General features: G+C 44.5%; 1 protein-coding gene across 5 annotated transcripts in view; it reads right to left on the bottom strand.

Annotated features, from left to right (window-relative positions):
- Positions 1-21943, bottom strand: part of LOC106561395 (SLIT-ROBO Rho GTPase-activating protein 1) — a 189446-nt gene that overhangs the window by 78364 nt on the left and 89139 nt on the right. For all 5 annotated transcript variants that reach the window (XM_082957315.1, XM_045688311.2, XM_045688309.2 and 2 more), the window contains exons 3-4: positions 21689-21851; positions 11243-11305 (exon numbers count right to left, since the gene is read on the bottom strand). In XM_082957315.1, coding sequence (XP_082813441.1) covers positions 11243-11305; positions 21689-21851 — 226 coding nt within the window. The remainder of the gene's footprint in view (positions 1-11242; positions 11306-21688; positions 21852-21943) is intronic.

Below are 21943 nucleotides of genomic sequence, written 5' to 3'. Positions count from 1 at the left end.
CCTTTCCCCTGCGGTGGCAGGCCAGCCCTAGCCTGAGTCCCAGATTTATATGTGCTGTCTTGCCAACAGACAATGATACAGTAGCAATGGAGTTGGCAGGATGGCACAAACAGAACTATTGCCATCCCCTGCCAAGCCACTGAAGATAGTCACCCCAAAGCAGATGGAACAAATAAAAGAGATCATGCGGCATAACACAGAATGAACAGACTCTGTGTAGAGTAAATTACAGTCCCACCGGCCGGTATACATTATAACCTCAAATCGGAAATGAAAATACAGACTGTGTTTAAAACCTAAACACCTCCTTTCCACCCCCCCAAAAAATATATTTTGGTAATGGGTGGAACAACAACAGACTTCGCCCTGTTCATTTTGTGCTGGTGGCCAGAGCCACGTAATAGGGACCAGTGGAGAGCCAGAGAGGGGCGACCAACCGCAGCCATACTCCTCACTTACTGGTCTGGAGCACCACTGGTGTGTTTACTTTGACTCTCCCCTGCTTCTTTTAGAGGGACAGATTTAGAAGGACTGGGACCAGACCTGTTATTTCACAGGCCCTGGCCACACAGGCCCCTGTGGCTGTGTGATGCAATCGCCTACTGAGTGTGTGTGTGTGTGTGTGTGTGTGTGTGTGTGTGTGTGTGTGTGTGTGTGTGTGTGTGTGTGTGTGTGTGTGTGTGTGTGTGTGTGTGTGTTTTCTGCACCAAGGGGTAAATCAGGTCAAATTGAGCTGCAGCAAGAGAGACTAACACACTTTGAGCTGTGGCCGTTACACGTGTCATGGATGATTGTAAGTATAACACAACATAATCTTCATTCCGCTACAGGGAAGTTGAACCCCTGCTGAATGTCTCCTGGGACAACAGAGTAACTGTTCCCCATCTGTTCCTTGGGTTTTACCATAACAATCAATGCTGTAATCATAGCATGACATCGGTTTTGTGGTTACACATCGGAATCGATTATTGGAATTGTCCCTGACCACTGACCAAACCAGTGCAGAGTGATTAAGTTCATTTGACGTTATTGACCTGACGTGGAGGGCTGTGGTCGGCTGGTTGAGAATGAGCCACACATTCACTACCTCATGATTGAGGATGGGTGAGAGATTTGTAAAGAAGGTAGTTGTGTCCATGTTAACAGGGAACTCATCTAATATGGTGGTGCATACTGCACAAGGACTAACATTTCATAGCAGTTCAAAGTGCCATAGATCAACTCTATTTATCTTGCCCTCAACTAGTTTAGTTTGCAGCAGCATTTCTAAGTCACAACATTAGGGGCCTCTATCCCCTGTGGCATGGGAATAGGGGACGGATTGCGATATTAATGCACTCAAAAAAATAAACCCTAGGTTAAAATAACACTGGAATATTATGTGTTCCAGTGTTTGGCTTAGTTTCTGGTCAATGAAAGATCCCAACTGCTCTCTAGCCATTGATCAAACTATGCTTCTAACAAAATCAACATCAGAAGGTTAGAAAGTCTAATGAAGCAGATAGTATGGCCACCAGATGAAATGGGAAAGTACATAAACGACCAGTCTGTCATAAGCGTCGTAATGATCGGACCAAACTGCAGCGGGTATGTGAACCATCTTCTTGATTTATTAAAGAAATGCCCACTGAACAAAAGAACGACGAAAAACAGTCCTGTAAGGTACTCTGACTATACATGGAACAACCACCCACAAAACACAAGACAAAAACCCCTACTTAAATATGGCCTCTAATCAGAGGCAACGAGATACAGCTGCCTCCAATTACAGTCCAATCCCAAACAATACCACATAGAAATAGAAATACTAGAAAATCAAACATAGAAATACATAACATAGAACTAACCCAAAAAACCCAACAACACAAAACAAACACACCCCTGCCACGTCCTGACCAACTACAATAACAAAATGACCCCTTTACTGGTCAGGACGTAATAAAAGTAATAAAAGTAACAAGTAATTAAAGAGCAGCAGTAAAGTAACAATAGCGAGACTTTTAACAGGGGGGTATCGGTACAGAGTCAATATGCGGGGGCACCGGTTAGTTGAGGTAGTTTGTACATGCAGGTAGAGTTATTAAAGTGACTATGCATAGATGATAACAACAGAGACTAGCTGCGGGGGGGGGGGGGGGGGGGGGGGGGGGGGGTCTGGGTAGCCATTTGAGTAGATGTTCAGGAGTCTTATGGCTTGGGGGTAGAAGCTGTTAAGAAGCCTTTTGGAGCGAGATTTGGTGCTCCGGTACCACTTGCCGTGCGGTAGCAGGGAGAACAGTCTATGACAAGGGTGGCTGGAGTCTTTGACAATTTTTTGTGCCTACCTCTGACCCCGCCTGGTATAGTGGTCCCAGATGGCAGGAAGCTTGGCCCCAGTGATGTACTGGGCCGTACACACTACCCTCTGTAGTGCCTTAAGGTTGGAGGCCGAGCAGTTGCCATACCAGGCAGTGATGCAACCAGTCAGGATGCTCTTGGTGGTGCAGCTGTATAACATTTTGAGGATCTGAGGACCCATGCCAAATCTTTTCAATCTCCTGAGGGGGCATAGGTTTTGTAGTGCCATCTTCATGACTGTCTTGGTGTGTTTGGACCATGTTAGTTTGTTGGTGATGTGGACACCAAGGAACTTGAAACTCTCAACCAGCTCCACTGCAGCCCTGTCGATGAGAATTTGTGAGGGTGCACGGTCATCTTTTTCCTGTAGTCCACAATCATCTCCTTTGTCTTGATCACGTTGAGACAGAGGTTGTTGTCCTGGCACCAGACGGCCAGGTCTCTGAACTCCTCCCTATAAGCTGTCTCGTCATTGGTGATCAGGCCTACCACTGTTGTGCCATCTGCAAACTTAATGATGGTGTTGAAGTCGTGCCTGGCCGTGCAGTCATGAGTGAACAGGGAGTACAGGAGAGGGGACTGCGCATGCACCCAAGGGGCCCCTGTGTTGAGGATCAGCGTGGCGGATGTGTTGTTACCTACCCTTACCATCTGGGTCGGCCCGTCAGGAAGTCCAGGATCAAGTTGCAGAGGGAGGTGTTTAGTCCCAGGGTCCTTAGCTTAGTGATGAGCTTTGAGGGCACTATGGTGTTGAACGCTGAGCTGTAGTCAATGAATAGCATTCTCACATAGGTGTTCCTTTTGTCCAGGTGTGAAAGGGCAGCGTGGACTGCAATAGAGATTGTGTCATCTGTGGATCTGTTGGGGTGGTATGCAAATTGGAGTGGGTCTTGGATTTCTGGGATGATGGTGTTGATGTGAGCCATGACCAGCCTTTCAAAGCACTTCACGGCTACAGACGTGAGTGCTACGGGTCAGTAGTCATTTAGGCAGGTTACCTTAGTGTTCTTGGGCACAGGCACTATGGTGGTCTACTTAAAACATGTTGACCTGTTTAAAAGTCTTACTCACATCAGCTGCAGAGAGCGTGATCTCACAGTCTTCAGAAACAGCTGGTGCTCTTATGTTTCAGTGTAATTTGCCACGAAGCGGGCATAGAAGTAGTTTAGCTCGTCTGGTATGCTCGTGTCACTGGGCAGCTCTCGGCTGTGCTTCCCTTTGTAGTCTGTAATTGTTTGCAAGCCCTCCCACATCTGACGAGCGTCAGAGCCAGTGTTGTACGATTCGATCTTAGTCCTATATTGACGCTTGCCTGTTTGATGGTTCGGCGGAGGGCATAGCGGGATTTCTTATAAGCTTCCGGGTTAGAGTCCCACTCCTTGAAAGCGGCAGCTCTAGCAGTTAGCTCTGTGCGGATGTTGCCTCTAATCCACTTCTGGATGGGGTATGAACATATGGTCACTGTGGGAACGAGGTCATCAATGCACTTATTGATGAAACCAATGACTGATGTGGTGTACTCCTCTATGCCATCGGAGGAATCCCAGAACACATTCCAGAATGTGCTAGCAAAACAGTCCTGTAGCTTAGCATCTGCTTCATCTGACCACATAGTGGGCAGAACAAGCAAGGAGGTGGGCAGAGCCAAGCACGAGCTAGAGAGATCCTATTGGCGCGTATGTATTTGCATTCAGTGCATTCAGAGCCCTTGACTTTTTCCACATTTTGTAACGTTACAACCTTATTCTAAAATGGATAAATCATTTTTTTCCCCCTCATCAATCTACACAAAATATCCCATAATGACAAAGCAAAAACAGGTTTTGAAAATTAAAAAACTGAAATATCACATTTACATACAGTACCGGTCAAAAGTTTGGACACACCTACTCATTCAATAGTTTTTCTTGATTTTTACTATTTTCTACACTATAGAATAATAGTGAAGACATCAAAACTATGAAATTACACATATAGAATCATGTAGTAACCAAAGAAAGTGTGTAAAACAAATCCAAATATATTTTATACTTGAGATTCTTCAAAGTAGTCACCATTTGCCTTGATGAAGCTTTGCACACTCTTGGCATTCTCTCAACCAGCTTCATGAGGTAGTCACCTGGAATGCATTTCAATTAACAGGTTTGCCTTGGTAAAAGTGGAATTTCTTTCCACAAATGGTATACATTACATAGCCCTATTTGGTAAAAGACCAAGTCCATATTATGGCAAGAACAGCTCACATAAGCAAAGAGAAACGACAATCCATCATTACTGTAAGACATGAATGTCAGTCAATCCAGAAAATGTCAAGTATTTTGAAAGTTTCTTCAAGTGCAGTCGCAAAAACCATCAAGCTCTATGATGAAACTGGCTCTCATGAGGACTGCCACAGGAACCAGAGTTAACTCTGCTGCAGAAGATAACTTCATTAGAGTTACCAGCCTCAGAAATTGCAGCCTAAATAAATTATTTACAGAGTTCAAGTAACAAACACATCTCAACATAAACTGTTTAGAGGAGACTCACTAGTCACTTAATAACATTTTATGTCTGTTTTAGATTATGGTGATATTATCTATATGCATGCATCGGCAAACACTGTCACAGTTGTCGTAGTGATGAGACCAAAATGCAGCAGGTATGTGTATGCTCATCTTCACGTTTTAATAAATTCAAAATGAACACAAAAATAACAAAAGAACGAACGATCAACAAAACAGTCTGGTAAGGCACAAGGCTAAACACAGAACAATCTCCCACAAATGACAAACACAAACACACCCTAATATATGGGACTCTCAATCAAAGGCAAATAGACAACACCTGCCTTCAACTGAGAGTCCCAACCCCAATTAACCAAACATAGATGTGCTTTGGCAAAGTGGGTGGGGTTATATCCTGCCTGTTTGGCCCTGTCCGGGGGTATCATCGGATGGGGCCACAGTGTCTTCTGATCCCTCCTGTCTCAGCCTCCAGCATTTATGCTGCAGTAGTTTATGTGTCGGGGGGCTAGGGTCAGTCTGTTACATCTGGAGTATTTCTCTTGTCTTATCCGGTGTCCTGTGTGTATTTAAATATGCTCTCTCTAATTCTCTCTTTCTCTCTTTCTGTCTTTCTCTCGGAGGACCTGAGCCCTAGGACCATGCCTCAGGACTACCTGGTATGATGACTCCTTGCTGTCCCCAGTCCACCTGGCCGTGCTGCTGCTCCAGTTTCAACTGTTCTGCCTGCGGCTATGGAACCCTGACCTGTTCACCGGACGTGCTTGTTGCACCCTCGACAACTACTATGATTATTATTATTTGACCATGCTGGTCATTTATGAACATTTTAACATCTTGACCATGTTCTGTTATAATATCCACCCTGCACAGCCAGAAGAGGACTGGCCACCCCTCATAGCCTGGTTCCTCTCTAGGTTTCTTCCTAGGTTTTTGGCCTTTCTAGGGAGTTTTTCCTAGGGAGTTTTTCCTAGCCACCGTGCTTCTTTCACATGCTTTGCTTGCTGTTTGGGGTTTTAGGCTGGGTTTCTGTACAGCACTTTGAGAATATCAGCTGATGTACGAAGGGCTATATAAAAATAAATTTGATTTGATACTAGACTAAACATAGAATACATGAAAATCAAACAGTGCCCAAAAACCCCGGAATACTTAAATCAAATGCCCCTTCAACAAACACACCACCCCGAACCACATAAAACGAATACCCTCTGCCACGTCCTGACCAAACTACAATGACAATTAACCCTTATACTGGCCAGGACGTGACAGTACCCCCCCCCCCCCCCCCCCCCCCCCCAAAGGTGCTAACCCCGGAAGCACCTCAAGAATAACAAAAACCCCAAACAACAACAAAAAAATCCCCCTAAACTAAAGGGAGGGAAGGGAGGGTGGCTGCCGTCACCGACGGCACTTGTGCTACACCCCCCCTCCCCAACCCACCTATGCAGGTGGTGGTTCAGGCTTCGGCCTATTGTCCTCCAGAGTGCCGACCGACCCGATCAGCCTCGGACCGTAGGCAGACTCCCCCTGCTCCGGATCATGGGCAGACCTCCACCTCTCCACCCTGTATGCAGACTCAGCAATTAAACAGTTAATCTCTTTAAGTTCTGAATTGTCAGGCTTACTCAGTTCAAGGTTGCTGCTAGACTCCCTTGGGTTTTGGTCATCGGCAGACTCTGGGCAGATGGGCCACTCTGGCGGCGCCGGGCAGTCTGGCCACTCTGGCGGCTCCGGGCAGTCTGGCCGGCTCTGGCGGCTCCGGGCAGTCTGGCCGGCTCTGGCGGCTCCGGGCAGTCTGGCCGGCTCTGGCGGCTCCGGGCAGTCTGGCCGGCTCTGGCGGCTCCGGGCAGTCTGGCCGGCCCTGGCGGCTCCGGGCAGTCTGGGCGGCCCTGGCGGCTCCTGACTGGCGGGCGGCCCTGGCGGCTCCTGACTGGCGGGCGGCCCTGGCGGCTCCTGACTGGCGGGCGGCTCTGGCGACTCTTGACTGACGGGCGGCTCTGGCGACTTTTGACTGACGGGCGGCTCTGGCGACTCTTGACTGACGGGCGGCTCTTGACTGACGGGCGGCTCTGGCGACTCTTGACTGACGGGCGGCTCTGGCGACTCTTGACTGACGGGCAGCTCTAGCGACTCTTGACTGACGGGCAGCTCTGGCGACTCTTGACTGACGGGCAGCTCTGGCGACTCTTGACTGACGGGCAGCTCTGGCGTCTCTTGACTGACGGGTAGCTCTGGCGACTCTTGACTGACGGGCAGCCCTGGCGACGTCGGACTGGGATGACGCACTTGAAGCCTGGTGCGTGGTGCTGGTAGTGAATGTACCAGACTGGGAACACGTACCTCCAGGCTAGTGCGGGGAGCGGGAACAGGACGAGTCGGACTGGGCTGACGCACTTCCGGGTCCGCACGAGAGACAGGAACTGGAAACACCGGGCTATGGAGGCGCACAGGCAGTCTTGATCTTACCTCCTGCACAACCCGTCCTGGCTGGATGGAACTAGTAGCCCTGTACGAGCGGGGTGCTTGTACAGGGCGGACTGGGCTGTGCAAGGGCCTGATGGTAGCCGTGCGTAGAGCGGGAGTTGGGTAGCCTGGTCCTCGGAGGCGTACCGGCGACCAGATGCGCTGCGCAGGCATCCTCCTACCAGGCTGGATGCCCACTCTAGCACGGCACCTGCGAGGGGCTGGAATAACGCGCACCGGACTGTGCGTGCGTATGGGTGAGATAATGCGCTCTTCAGCGAAACATGGCGCCCTCCACCTCATACGCTCCTCCATATAACCACGGGTAGCTGGCTTCTGGCTCTTCCTTGGCCTAGCCAAACTACCCGTGTGCCCCCCCAAAAAAAATTATTGGGGGTGCCTCTCGTGCTTCAACGCCAGTCGTGTTCCTCGGTAACGTTCCCGGTCCTTACCAGCCTTTCGCCTTTCCTCCCTCTCTCTTACCACCTGTCCCCATGGAAGGCGATCCTTTCCTGCTTGGATCTCCTCCCAAGTGTAGGAGCCTTCTCCTCCCAAGATCTCCTCCCAAGTCCATCTCTCACCATAGTCCAACTCAAATTCCCTCTGCTCCTTCCTCTGCTGCTTGGTCCTGGTTTGGTGGGAGATTCTGTCACAGTTGTCGTAGTGATGAGACCAAAATGCAGCAGGTATGTGTATGCTCATCTTCACGTTTTAATAAATTCAAAATGAACACAAAAATAACAAAAGAACGAACGATCAACAAAACAGTCTGGTAAGGCACAAGGCTAAACACAGAACAATCTCCCACAAATGACAAACACAAACACACCCTAATATATGGGACTCTCAATCAAAGGCAAATAGACAACACCTGCCTTCAACTGAGAGTCCCAACCCCAATTAACCAAACATAGAAACAGACACACTAGACTAAACATAGAATACATGAAAATCAAACAGTGCCCAAAAACCCCGGAATACTTAAATCAAATGCCCCTTCAACAAACACACCACCCCGAACCACATAAAACGAATACCCTCTGCCACGTCCTGACCAAACTACAATGACAATTAACCCTTATACTGCCCAGGACGTGACAAACACATTAAAACCACTGGATGCTATTTACCATTGTGCACTCAGGTTTATCACGGTGATAGTTACAAAACTCATCACTGTATCCTATATCAACATGTGGGTTGGGCCTCTCTATCTGTGAGGCGAGAGCAACATGCTCTCTTGTTTATTTATAAAGCACTTCTTTTAAAACTACCTCCATATATATCATCATTAATTTCCACTAGATATACTAATTTTAAAACCAGATCACAGATGTGGATTACATTAGAGACTCCTGCGGTCTCCACAGAGTTGGGTAGGACTGCCTTTAGTTCCTTTGCACCTTATTTATGGAACAAACTGCAGATCCAACTTAAGTTAGACACTCTGGTGTCCCTTGCCCATTTTAAAAATGTTATGGAGGATCAATATGATGTTGTCTGTGATTGTTTCTGTTGAATTGTGTCTTTGTTTTGTATGTTTGAAATGTTCTTGTCTGTATGCCTAAAACTGTACATGTCAACATGTTTACACAGGGCACAGCCGTAAAAGAGATCCAGGTCTCAGTCTGCTTTCCCTGTTGAAATAAAGATAATACAAAAAACAAAAAAAACATATCTTGCATTACTCATCTCATATGTATATACTGTATTCTATACTATTCTACTGTATCTTAGTCCGCTCCATTCTGACGTCGCTCGTCCATCTGTAAAGAGTCTTATTTCATTCCTACTTAGATTTGTGTGTATTGGGTATATGTTGTGTAATTTGTTAGACATTTAGCTACACCCGAAATAACATCTACTAATCACGTGTATGTGACCAATACAATTTGATTTGATTGCTGCAAAGAAACCACTACTAAAGGACACCAATAAGAAGAAGAGACTTGCTTGGGCCAAGAAACACGAGCAATGGACATTAGACCGGTGGAAATCTGTCCTATGGTCTGATGATTCCATATTTTAGATTTTTGGTTCCAAACATTGTGGCTTTGTTAGACGCAGAGTAGGTGAACGGATGATCTCCGCATGTGTGGTTCCCACCGTGAAGGATGGAGGTGGTGGTGTGATGGTGCTTTGCTGGTGACACTGTCAGTGATTAATTTAGAATTCAAGGCACACTTCTGCATTCTGCAGTAATACGCCATCCCATCTGGCTTGCGCTTAGTGGGCCTATCAGGAGGAGAGTGATGGAGTGCTGCATCAGATGACCTGGCCTAATCAATCACCAGACCTCAACCCAATTGAGATGGTTTGGGATGAGTTGGACTGCAGAGTGAAGGAAAAGTAGCCAACAAGTGCTCAGCATATGTGGGAACTCCTTCAAGACTGTTGGAAAAGCATTCCAGTTGAAGCTTGTTGAGAGAATGCTAATTGTGTGCAAAGCTGTCATCAAGGCAAAGGGTGGTTACTTTGAAGAATCTCAAATATATTGATTTGTTTAACACTTTTTTAGTTACGACATGATTCCATATGTGTTAATTCATAGTTTTGAGCTCCACTATTATTTTACAATGTAGAAAATAGTAACAATAAAGAAAAACCCTTAGTAAGTAAGTAGGTGTGTCCAAAAATTTGACTGGTACTGTAAGTATTCAGACCCTTTTACTCAGTACTTTGTTGAAGCACCTTTGACAACGATTACAGCCTCAAGTCTTCTTGGGTATGACGCTACAAGCTTGGCACACCTGTATTTGTGGAGTTTCTCTCATTCTTCTCTTCGGATCCTCTCAAGCTAATGTCAAGTTGGATGGGAAGCGTCGCTGCACAGCTATTTTCAGGCCTCTCCAGGGATGTTCGATCGGGTTCAAGTCCGGGCTCTGGCCGGGCCTCTCAAGGACATTCATAAACTTGTTCCGCAGACACTCCTGCGTTGAATGGCTGTGTGCTTAGGGTTGTTGTCCTGTTGGAAGGTGAACCTTCACCCCAGTCTGAGGTGTTTTTACTGAGGAGTGGCTTCCATCTGGCTACTCTACCATAAAGGCCTGATTGGTGGAGTGCTGCAGAGATAGTTGTCCTTCCCATTTCCACAGGAGAACTCTGGAGCTCTGTCAGAGTGACCATCAGGTTCTTGGTCACCTCCCTGACCAAGGCCCTTTTCCCTCGATTGCGCAGTTTGGCCGGTGCGTTCAGCTCTAGGAAGAGTCTCGGTGGTTCCAAATATCTTCCATTTAAGAATGATGGAGGCCACTGTGTTCTTGGGGACCTTCAATGCTGCAGACATTTTTTGGTACCCTTCCCCAGAGCTCAATTTCAGGTCTCATAGCAAGGTGTCTGAATACTTATGTAAATAAAGGATGTTTTTTATTTTTAATACATTAGCAAAAAAATGCGAAAAATACGTTTTTGCTTTGTCATTATGGGGTATTGTGTGTATATCGTTGAGAAAAAAAATTATTTGATACATTTTAGAATAAGGCTGTAACGAAACAAAATGTGGAAAAAGGGAAGGGGTCTGAATACTTTCCGAATGCACTTTATTTCCGTTAGGGAACGCCTAATCTGTGAAGTGCACTTGTGCAATAACTCAATTCACCCTTGCATTCCTTTTAAACAATGCAGTTTTTAGAAACGAGAAATGGTCAAGTCAATAAAACTTTGTCCACTCTGTTCGTAACGGATTCTAGATTTGGGAACAGAAAACTGTATTGAGATCGGATGTTTCATCGATAAGAAATTGGCAGAATGTCGACCATGTTTCACCTAGCTCCATCTTCTCCCACTTCCCACCACTGGACATAATTGGTGGTGGGAAGAAGTTCTAAACGGATGCTTCAGATTTCTACATCCTGTGAGAGATCTGGCTCCTTGCTCTAACTGTGGTGATATAGTAAGTCAGGAAACAGTCAATTAAATTACACATTCAAACTTACAGTGTAGAGCTCGTTGAGGACCTTCATCAAGTCTTCCTGAAGCTGAAACGTTATCTCCTTACTCTGAAAAAGAGAGAAAGAACGTGTTCAATGCGAGACATCTATCATCTTTGCAGAACAGTCACATATTCATACATTGTCACATGGAACAAACAAGCATACAGAGTTGGGAATATAGTAGGGCACTGAGACCTGCAATGAGGTCATCAAAAAGAGAGAGTTGCCCATAGAGCCATCCGTCTGCATGGCGTGAGAGAGATCTCAAATGAATTAATTAAATCTGCCATCAGACATGAGCCCACAATTAATATTTCTGAGATTCTCCCTACAGGGAAATAACAGTTATTTGATTGATGCAGAGTTAAAGCAGGGGTCTCAAACTGGCAGCGTGCGGACCAGATGCGGAATAGACACCGGCAGGAATGCGGTTCTAATCAACCAGCATTCAGGATTAGACCCACCCGTTGTATAAGATGTGACAAGGCACATGGATATCCCATTCAACTTATGTATTACCTGGGCATTATCACACAGTCTTCCACTCAGTCTCACACAAACCCCATTATCTGGCCCCTAACTCATTGTGGAGGCCTTTCCCAGTAATGGGCCCTGAGAGGGCTGTGAAAACATGATCTATCCCACCACAACTGTGGTTTCCTGTATGGGCATGACGCCGTAACCGATAAGGAAGTGTCTCTGCTGAGGTCACCAACCTCCCTGATCCAGGTGGATCAGCACACATCCTAGTTGCCACAAACACCCATGTTAGAGTGAGCCACTGCAGACACAGTCAACAACACTCCAAAGGAACGTCATGGGTTGGAGTCGGGACTCTCTAGCCTAGCCGCCATATCTGAATAATATGCTTTAGCCAACACCTCTAACGCTCTTGTAGTCATGCCATACATGTTTGGCATGACAACAAACACAGCATACCAGGGGAGTTGGCTAAAGGACCAACAGATCTGCAACTAAGCCATGGTTAGGGTGAAACCCTTAGTTAGAGCATCTATGATTGTTTGAAGGAGGAAGTCAGGGCACAAACAAACACAGGTCCATCACAAAGGGAGCTCTGCTCTACTGTAAGTCCTGCTGACTGACTGGTAGAAGAGGTGGTGTCCAGTCCAGACATGTGGACGTAAACCATAGAGGATTAGCCCTCGTTCTGTGTGTGTGTTTGTGCATGTGTGCGTAATTAAGTAAATCAATCAGTCTCCTCTGGCTGACCCAGTACAGCCCACACCTGTCCTGGCACTGGCCTACACCTACTAAGCCAGTTCTCTCTTTTACTTACATATTACCACACAGACAGGCACCGGACAAATAGACTTAGCCATGTATAAATAGAGCTAAGTCACCTAAGCTGAAGTTAGGGTACTCTCACACACAGAGAATGAAGAGCAGAATCTATAAGCTGGTTGTGGCACTGAGTTTTGGGCCAGGTAAATTATGGACTGGTGAAATCATTCCTCTTGCCCAAATATGTGAAACAGGCTGCAACAAAAAAAATACACACAATGGTTCACAAGTTTGGGGTCATTTAGAAATTCTTGTTTTTGAAAGAAACGCTAATTTTTTGTCCATTAAAATAACATCAACTTGATAAGAAATACAGTGTAGACATTGTTAATGTTGTAAATGACTATTGAAGCTGGAAACGGCAGACTTTTTATTGAATATCAGGAGTTGCAAAGAAAAAGCTATATCTCAGACTGGCCAATAAAAAGTAAAGATTAAGATGGGCAAAATAACACATACACTGGACAGAGGAACTCTGCCTAGAAGGCAAGCATCCCGGAGTCGCCTCTTCACTGTTGACGTTGAGACTGGAATTTTGAAAAAATTACATTTTTGGGGGAAAAAGCTAACTCGGCTCCTTCATTCATTGAATCAGATGGCTCATTCATCACAAAGCCCACTGATATTGCAAACAACTTTAATGACTTTTTCATTTGCAATATAAGGAAACTTAGGGATAACATGCCAGCAACAAATGCTGACACTACACATCCAAGTATATCGGACCAAATTATGAAAGACAAGAATTGTACTTTTGAATTCCGTAAAGTCAGTGTGGAAGAGGTGATTTTTTATTTATTTTTATCAACAATGACAAGCCACCAGGGTCTGACAATCTAGATGAAAAATTACTGAGGATAATAGCAGACGATATTGCCACTCCTATTTGCCACATCTTCAATTTAAGCCTACTAGAGAGCATGTGCCCTCAGGCCTGGAGGGAAGCTAAAGTCATTCCACTACCCAAGAATAGTAAAGCCCCATTTACTGGCTCAAATAGCCGACCAATCAGCCTGTTACCAACCCTTAGTAAACTTCTGGAAAAAATGGTGTTTGACCAGATACAGTACTATTTCACAGTAAACAAATTGACAACAGAATTTCAGCATGCTTATAGGAAGGACACTCAACAAGCACAGCACTTACACAAATGACTGATGATTGGCTGAGAGAAATTGGTGACAAAATGATTATGGGGGCTGTCTTGTTAGACTTCAGTGCAGCTTTTGACATTATTGATCATAGTCCGCTGCTGGAAAAACATATGTGTTATGGCATTACACCCCCTGCTATAATGTGGATAAAGAGTTACTTGTCTAACAGAACACAGAGGGTGTTCTTTAATGGAAGCCTATCAAATATAATCCAGTTAGAATCAGGAATTCCCCAGGGTAGCTGTTTAGGCCCCTTGCTGTTTAAATTGTTACTAACGACATGCCACTGACTTTGAGTAAAGCCAAAGTTTCTATGTATGCGGATGACTCAACACTTTACACATCAGCTACTACAGCGACTGAAATGACTGCAACACTCAACAAAGAGCTGCAGTTAGTTTCAGAGTGGGTGGCAAGGAATAAGCTAGCCCTAAATATTTCTAAAACTAAAAGCATTGTATTTGGAACAAAACACTCACTAAACCCTAAACCTCAACTAAATCTTGTAATAAATAATGTGGAAATTGAGCAATTTGGGGTGACTAAACTGCTTGGAGTAACACTAGATTGGAAACTGTCATGGTCAAAACATATTGATGCAATAGTAGCTAAGATGGGGAGAAGTCTGTCTATAATAAAGCAATGCTCTGCCTTCTTAACAACACTATGAACAAGGCAGGTCCTACAGGCCCTAGTTTTGTCGCACCTTGACTACTGTTCAGCCGTGTGGTCAAGTGCCACAAAAAAGGACTTTGGAAAATTGCAATTGGCTCAGAACAGGGCAGCACGGCTGGCCCTTGGATGTACACAAAGAGCTAATATTAATAATATGCATGCCAATCTCTCCTGGCTGAAAGTGGAGGAGAGATTGACTTCATCACTACTTTTATTTATGAGAGGTATTGTCACGTTGAATGCACCGAGCTGTCTGTCTAAACTACTGGCACACAGCTCGGACACCCATGCATACCCCACAAGACATGCCACAAGAGGTCTCTTCACAGTCCCCTAGTCCAGAACAGACTATGGGAGGCACACAGTACTAATCTCAGCAAAAAAAGCAACGTCTCTTTTCAGGACCCTGTCTTTCAAAGATAATTCATAAAAATCCAAACTTCACAGATCTTCATTGTAAAAGGTTTAAACAGTGCTTCCCATGCTTATTCAATAAACCTTAAACAATTAATGAACATGCACCTGTGGAACAATCGTTAAAACACTAACAGCTTACAGACGGTAGGCAATTAAGGTCACAGTTATGAAAACTTAGGACACTAAAGAGGCCTTTCTATAGACTCTGAAAAACACCAAAATAAAGATGCCCAGGGTCCCTGCTCATCTGCGTGAACGTGCCTTAGGCATGCTGCAAGGAGACATGAGGACTGCAGATGTGGCCAGGGCAATAAATTGCAATGTCTGTACTGTGAGACGCCTAAGACGGCGCTACACGGAGACAGGACTGACAGCTTATCATCCTCACAGTGGCAGACCACGTGTAACAACACCTGCACAGGATCGGTACATCTGAACATCACACCTGCGGGACAGGTACAGGATGGCAACAACAACTGCCCGAGTTACACCAGGAACGCACAATCCCTCCATCAGTGCTCAGACTGTCCGCAATAGGCTGAGAGAGGCTGGACCGAGGGCTTGTAGGCCTGTTGTAAGACAGGTCCTTACCAGACATTACCGGCAACAACGCCGCCTATGGGCACAAACCCACAGTCCTTGGACCAGACAGGACTTGCAAAAAGTGCTCTTCACTGACGAGTCGCGGTTTTGTCTCACCAGGGATGATGGTCGGATGCATGTTTATCGTCAAAGGAATGAGCGTTACACCGAGGCCTGTACTCTGGAGCGGGATCGATTTGGAGGGTCCATCATGGTCTGGGGCGGTGTGTCACAGCATCATCGGACTGAGCTTGTTGTCATTGCAGGCAATCTCAACGCTGTGCGTTACAGGGAAGACATCCTCCTCCCTCATGTGGTACACTTCCTGCAGGCTCATTCTGACATGACCCTCCAGCATGACAATGCCACCAGCCATACTGCTCGTTCTGTGCGTGATTTCCTGCAAGACAGGAATGTCAGTGTTCTGCCATGGCCAGCGAAGAGCCCGGATCTCAATCCCATTGAGCACATCTGGGACCTGTTGGATTGAAGGGTGAGGGCTAGGGCCATTCCCCCCAGAAATGTCCGGGAACTTGCAGGTGCCTTGGTGGAAGAGTGGGGTAAGATCTCACAGCAAGAACTGGCAAATCTGGTGCAGTTTATGAGGAGGAGATGCACTGCAGTACTTAATGCAGCTGGTGGCCACACCACTGTTACTTTTGATTTTGACCCCCCCCCCCTTTGTTCAGGGACACATTATTCAATTTCTGTTAGTCACATGTCTGTGGAACTTGTTCAGTTTATGTCTCAGTTGTTGAATCTTATGTTCATACAAATATTTACACATGTTAAGTTTGCTGAAAATAAACGCAGTTGACAGTGAGAGGACGTTTCTTTTTTTGCTGACTTCACTTAGAGCCATGACTACATGGAACTCTATTCCACATCAAGTAACTGACGCAAGTAGTAAAATTTGAGTTAAAAGACAGATAAAAAACACCTGATGGAACAGCAGGGACTGTGAAGCAACACAAACATTGGCACACACACACACCAGATAACATACGCACTATACATACACATGGACTTAGTACTGTAGATATGTGGTAGTGGTGGAGTAGGGGCCTGAGGGCACACAGTGTGTTGTGATATCTGTGAATGCATTGTAATGTTTTAAAATTGTATAAACTGCCTTAATTTTGCTGGATCCCAGGAAGAGTAGATGCAACCTTGGCAGGAAGTAATGGGGATCCATAATAAATACAATACAAAACTGGTGTTTTGCAGTACTATTTAATGAAGCTGCCAGTTGAGGAATTGTGAGGCGTCTGTTTCTCAAACTAGACACTCTAATGTACTTGTCCTCTTGCTCAGTTGTGCACCGGGGCCTCCCACTCCTCTTTCTATTCTGGTTAGAGCCAGTTTGCACTGTTCTGTGAAGGGAGTAGTACACAGCATTGTACGAGATCTTCAGTTTCTTGGCAATTTCTCACATGGAATAGCCTTCATTTCTTAGAACAAGAATTGACTGACGAGTTTCAGAAGAAAGGTCTTTGTTTCTGGCCATTTTGAGCCTGTAATCGAACCCACAAATGCTGATGCTCCAGATACTCAACTAGTCTAAAGAAGGCCAGTTTTATTGCTTCTTTAATCTTTAAAATTAACTGTTTCCAGATACAATTGTCATTTACAACATTAACAATGTCTATACTGTGTTTGTGATCAATTTGATGTTATTTTAATGGAAAAAAAAAAATGCTTTTCTTTCAAAAACAAGGACATTTCTAAGTGACCCCAAACTTTTGAACGGTAGTGTATATACAGTACCAGTCAAAAGTTTGGACACACCTACTCGATCAAGGGTTTTTCCTTTATTTTCAACATTGTAGAATAATATTGTAGACATCAAAACCTTGAAATAACACATATGGAACCAAACAAGTTTTAAACAAAGCAAAATATATTTTGGATTCTTCAAAGTAGCCACCCTTTGCTTTGATCATAGCTTTGCACCCTCTTGGCATTCTCTCAACCAGTTTTGCCTGGAATGCTTTTCCAACAGTCTTTGAGTTCCCACATATGCTGAGCACTTGTTGGCTGCTTTTCCTTCACTCTGCGGTCCAACTCTGATGCAGCACTCCATCACTCTCCTTCTTGGTCAAATAGTCCTTACACAGCCTGGAGGTGTGATGGGTCATTGTCCTGTTGAAAAACGATGATAGTCCCACTAAGCGCAAACCAGATGGGATGGCGTATCGCTGCAGAATGCTGTGGTAGCCATACTGGTTAAGTGTGCCTTGAATTCTAAATAAAACACTGACAGTGTCACCAGCAAAGCACCCCCACACCATCACACCTCCTCCTCCTCCATGCTTCACTGTGGGAACCACACATGCTGAGATCATCCATTCACCTACTCTGCGTCTCACAAAGACATGACGGTTGGAACCAAAAATCTCAAATTCTAACGCATTAAGGAAAGATATTCCACAAATTCACTTCGAACAAGGCACACCTGTTAATTGAAATGCATTCCAGATGACTACCTCGTGAAGCTGGTTGAGAGAATGCCAAGAGTGTGCAAAGCTGTCATCAAGGCAAATGGTGGCTACTTCAAAGAATCTCAAATACAAAATATATATTGATGTTTTACACACTTTTTTTGGTTACTATATGATTCTATATGTGTTATTTCATAGTTTTGATGTCTTCACTATTATTCTACAATGTAGAAAATAGCATAAATTAAGAAAAACCCTTGAATGAGTAGGTGTGTCCGAACTTTTGACTGGTACTGTATATATATACAATGTTATGATTACCTTTAAAGGTCTTGCCCTCTATTATTTAAAGGGGAATGTCAACTGGGGTTTTTCCAACACGGATAATTTATTAAAGGACTAACACAAATGGGCTTCCCCTTTTAAGTGCACTGTTTATGAGTGATGCTAACCACATCTCAGTGAGACAGGAAGAGACAAGATTCCACTGAGCCCCCCCCAGGGGTGATGGGTTTCATGTTGCCTCCAACATTAATTAGGCCCCAGAGAGGGACTGTACATAGCCCTGGAGTCAATTTCTGGTGGCTGCTCCATATGGCAGAAGAAACACACTGGGACTCTAGTGAGAGGCTACACAAATCATATTGGCTCATATACTATACAGGAATACCTGAAATAGGATAAAGTAATCCTTCTAACCCTCCCCCCCCCACCCTCCCCCCCCAAAAAAAGATATAGATGTACTATTGTAAAGTGGTTGTTCCACTGGATATCATAAGGTTGAATGCACCTATTTGTAAGTCGCTCTGGATAAGAGCGTCTGCTAAATGACGTAAATGTAAATGTAAATGTAGAAGCAGTCATTGGAGTTAGTCTAGTAATGGACCAAGCCGGGCAGTAAATCAGTAAATTGTCAAGCTCTAATCCTAATGAAGTGTTAAAACACTTTACACTGCGCTTGATCAAATGCCAAGACCAATTTAGTGGTACCTGGTGCAGTTTTGTGTTTCCCTCACCCTTCGTCCCTACCTCTGTAGTGAATGAATGGAGGAGTGTGCAATGGAGTAACTTGACAAACTAATACCTTCCTTTCTCCTTCCTCCATACAGATGAGGCTTTCAAGCCTTGGGAGAAATTCACCTTGTAGTTCCACCAGAATGGGACTTCCATAAATAAAAGAGGACTGACTAAGTAAAACAAAAAGCGAGTTGTATGAATAATGAAAAGAGAATACATGTGATAAGACCTGCCCGACCATGAATGGACTGAGTGACAAAACTTGTATTTAGAGGTTTCTCCTTCGAACAAAGACAAATCGAGGTAAGCTGTGACTTTCTTGTCCACAGTTCTATTCATAAATAAACATAGCATGAACACAAGCCAATGGTCAACTCTAAAAGGTCCACCATGCAGAAGCCTGTTAGGATATGTCATTTAAGGTTCTATACCTCATAACATAAAAACGTAGAAAACTTCGGAATTTGAAAATATAAAAACACTAGTCTTTGATGCCAGGATGACAAAACAGCAGCCCTCTTGTGTTAAAAGAAGAGGAGCTGTAGTAACTGTGTTGAAACTGGGGGGCCTCCTCCGGTGTTTGTCTCTCGTTAATGGAGAGATCAAAGACACGGACTTACTGATTAGAGGGCAGGGGTGTCTCTGCTCCCCTGTGACAGACTCCCCCCCCCCCCCCCCACCAGGAGGATGCCGATTGGTTTGGCCCCTGGCTGCCAAACATCACTATACGAGCCAGAGGGGAGACACAAACACACACATGCACGAAACGCATCCACACAGTCAGAAACACTGAAGACCTAACGGTGTCTGATGACTGCAGGTCGTTGCCTGTTGTGTTCAAGCAGTCGTTGCCTGTTGTGTTCAAGGCCAACCAACAACTATAATTGGTGGAGCAATAAGGAACGATAATCCTTTTTCCCCCTCATGCACTGTGTGTAATGTCTAAATGCAAACGTCTTCATATGAGGGATGCTATGAACTAAATCTCATACATTATATTTCCACTCTTATCAATGCTTCTCAGGTACCAACTAACAGAATGAAGTACAGTTTAGTCTTGATTTAAATATCCAAAAATGTATACCTACAGTATAATTGCTTTGATTGCACTGCAGGAGGGAACACATTGATGAGTTTAGTGGACTATCCTTTTAAACATCAGTAATGTGGGTTGAGTAGGGGGAGAAAGAAACATCTGACAAAACACTGTCTGTCTGTGTGTGTGTTGTTAGTGTGTAGACCAGTCCTCTGTACCAACCAGTTTAAATCACTGAGACGATAATGACTTCTACCATAAATAAAAGACCCCTCTTTTTTAGTTTTGATCTAGCAGACAGATTTAAACACCCCTCTTTTTTAGTTTTGATCTAGCAGACAGATTTAAACACCCCTCTTTTTTAGTTTTGATCTAGCAGACAGATTTAAACACCCCTCTTTTTTAGTTTTGATCTAGCAGACAGATTTAAACACCCCTCTTTTTTAGTTTTGATCTAGCAGACAGATTTAAACACCCCTCTTTTTTAGTTTTGATCTAGCAGACAGATTTAAAGACCCCTCTTTTTTAGTTTTGATCTAGCAGACAGATTTAAACACCCCTCTTTTTTAGTTTTGATCTAGCAGACAGATTTAAACACCCCTCTTTTTTAGTTGTGATCTAGCAGACAGATTTAAAGACCTCTTTTTTAGTTTTGATCTAGCAGACAGATTTAAACACCCCTCTTTTTTAGTTTTGATCTAGCAGACAGATTTAAAGACCTCTTTTTTAGTTTTGATCTAGCAGACAGATTTAAAGACCTCTTTTTTAGTTTTGATCTAGCAGACAGATTTAAAGACCTCTTTTTTAGTTTTGATCTAGCAGACAGATTTAAAGACCCCTCTTTTTTAGTTTTGATCTAGCAGACAGATTTAAAGACCTCTTTTTTAGTTTTGATCTAGCAGACAGATTTAAAGACCTCTTTTTTAGTTTTGATCTAGCAGACAGATTTAAAGACCTCTTTTTTAGTTTTGATCTAGCAGACAGATTTAAAGACCTCTTTTTTAGTTTTGATCTAGCAGACAGATTTAAAGACCTCTTTTTTAGTTTTGATCTAGCAGACAGATTTAAAGACCTCTTTTTTAGTTTTGATCTAGCAGACAGATTTAAAGACCCCTCTTTTTTAGTTTTGATCTAGCAGACAGATTTAAAGACCCCTCAGCGAAAGAGAAAATAAAATAGGAAATATTTGATACAAAGCACCCCATTGAAACAGGCCCTGGTCTGTCATTTTTGGGGCTGTGGTTGGTTCATGTGACTCCTGGTGCATAGGAGAGCTCATAATCTGGTAGGGAGTTGTCCTCTTTGTGGCCGGAGTGAAACAGGCGGCAGCAGCATTAGTAGCAGGGTTTCTGTCATGAGGTCAGACTTCAGATGGGAGGGTTAGGCAGGCCGTTTAGGCTTATGATCAGGGCTGTGTGGGATGAGCAGGGTCCTCTGTACACAACCCAGCAACTGAGCTACCATCAAGATGTCATCAAACACAACTTGAAACATAATAGTCCACTGATACACCCAACCATACATCAAATCCCTGAGAGCAGTCCAGTGTATCTAAGGCTGTAGATTGATAAATGTATCATTAGCAGCAGGGCCCAGTTTTGTCCTGACTATGTGAATGAGCCCAGGATTTATCCAATATAACGAGGTACCGGAGAACTCCATGATCAATTCAAGACAAGTGGTAAGGAACGACTCCTGTCCCTCATCAGTTGCACTTCCTTACGTGAGATCACTGGGATCTCACCTCGTCTGACCTCTAACCTCTCTGTGACAGCATCTAGCCAGGTCAAAGGTCAAAGAGTACAAACTACATTGCAGATCTCACCTTCTTGAGCAGGCGTGTGGAGTCCTCGCTGATCTGCATGAAGCGCATGATGACGTTGTTCAGGTAGATGTCACTGAGGGTGGCGTGGTCCTTGCTCTCCCTCCTCACCTGGTTCAGCAACAGGTACCAGCAGTTAACCGGGGACAGCAGGTTCTGGTCCTTCCTAAAAAGGATTTATAAGATACATTTTGTCAATCAACTGGGTCATATTATTACGTACCAAACAGAAGAAAACCGACCAAAACAGCGAAGGAC

This window comes from Salmo salar, chromosome 10 (genome assembly GCF_965601325.2).
Source record: "Salmo salar chromosome 10, fSalSal1, whole genome shotgun sequence".
In the NCBI taxonomy this organism is placed as follows: Eukaryota; Metazoa; Chordata; class Actinopteri; order Salmoniformes; family Salmonidae; genus Salmo; species Salmo salar.
The sequence above is the reverse complement of the archived record's forward strand: the minus strand, read 5'-3'. Positions and strand labels throughout refer to the sequence as shown.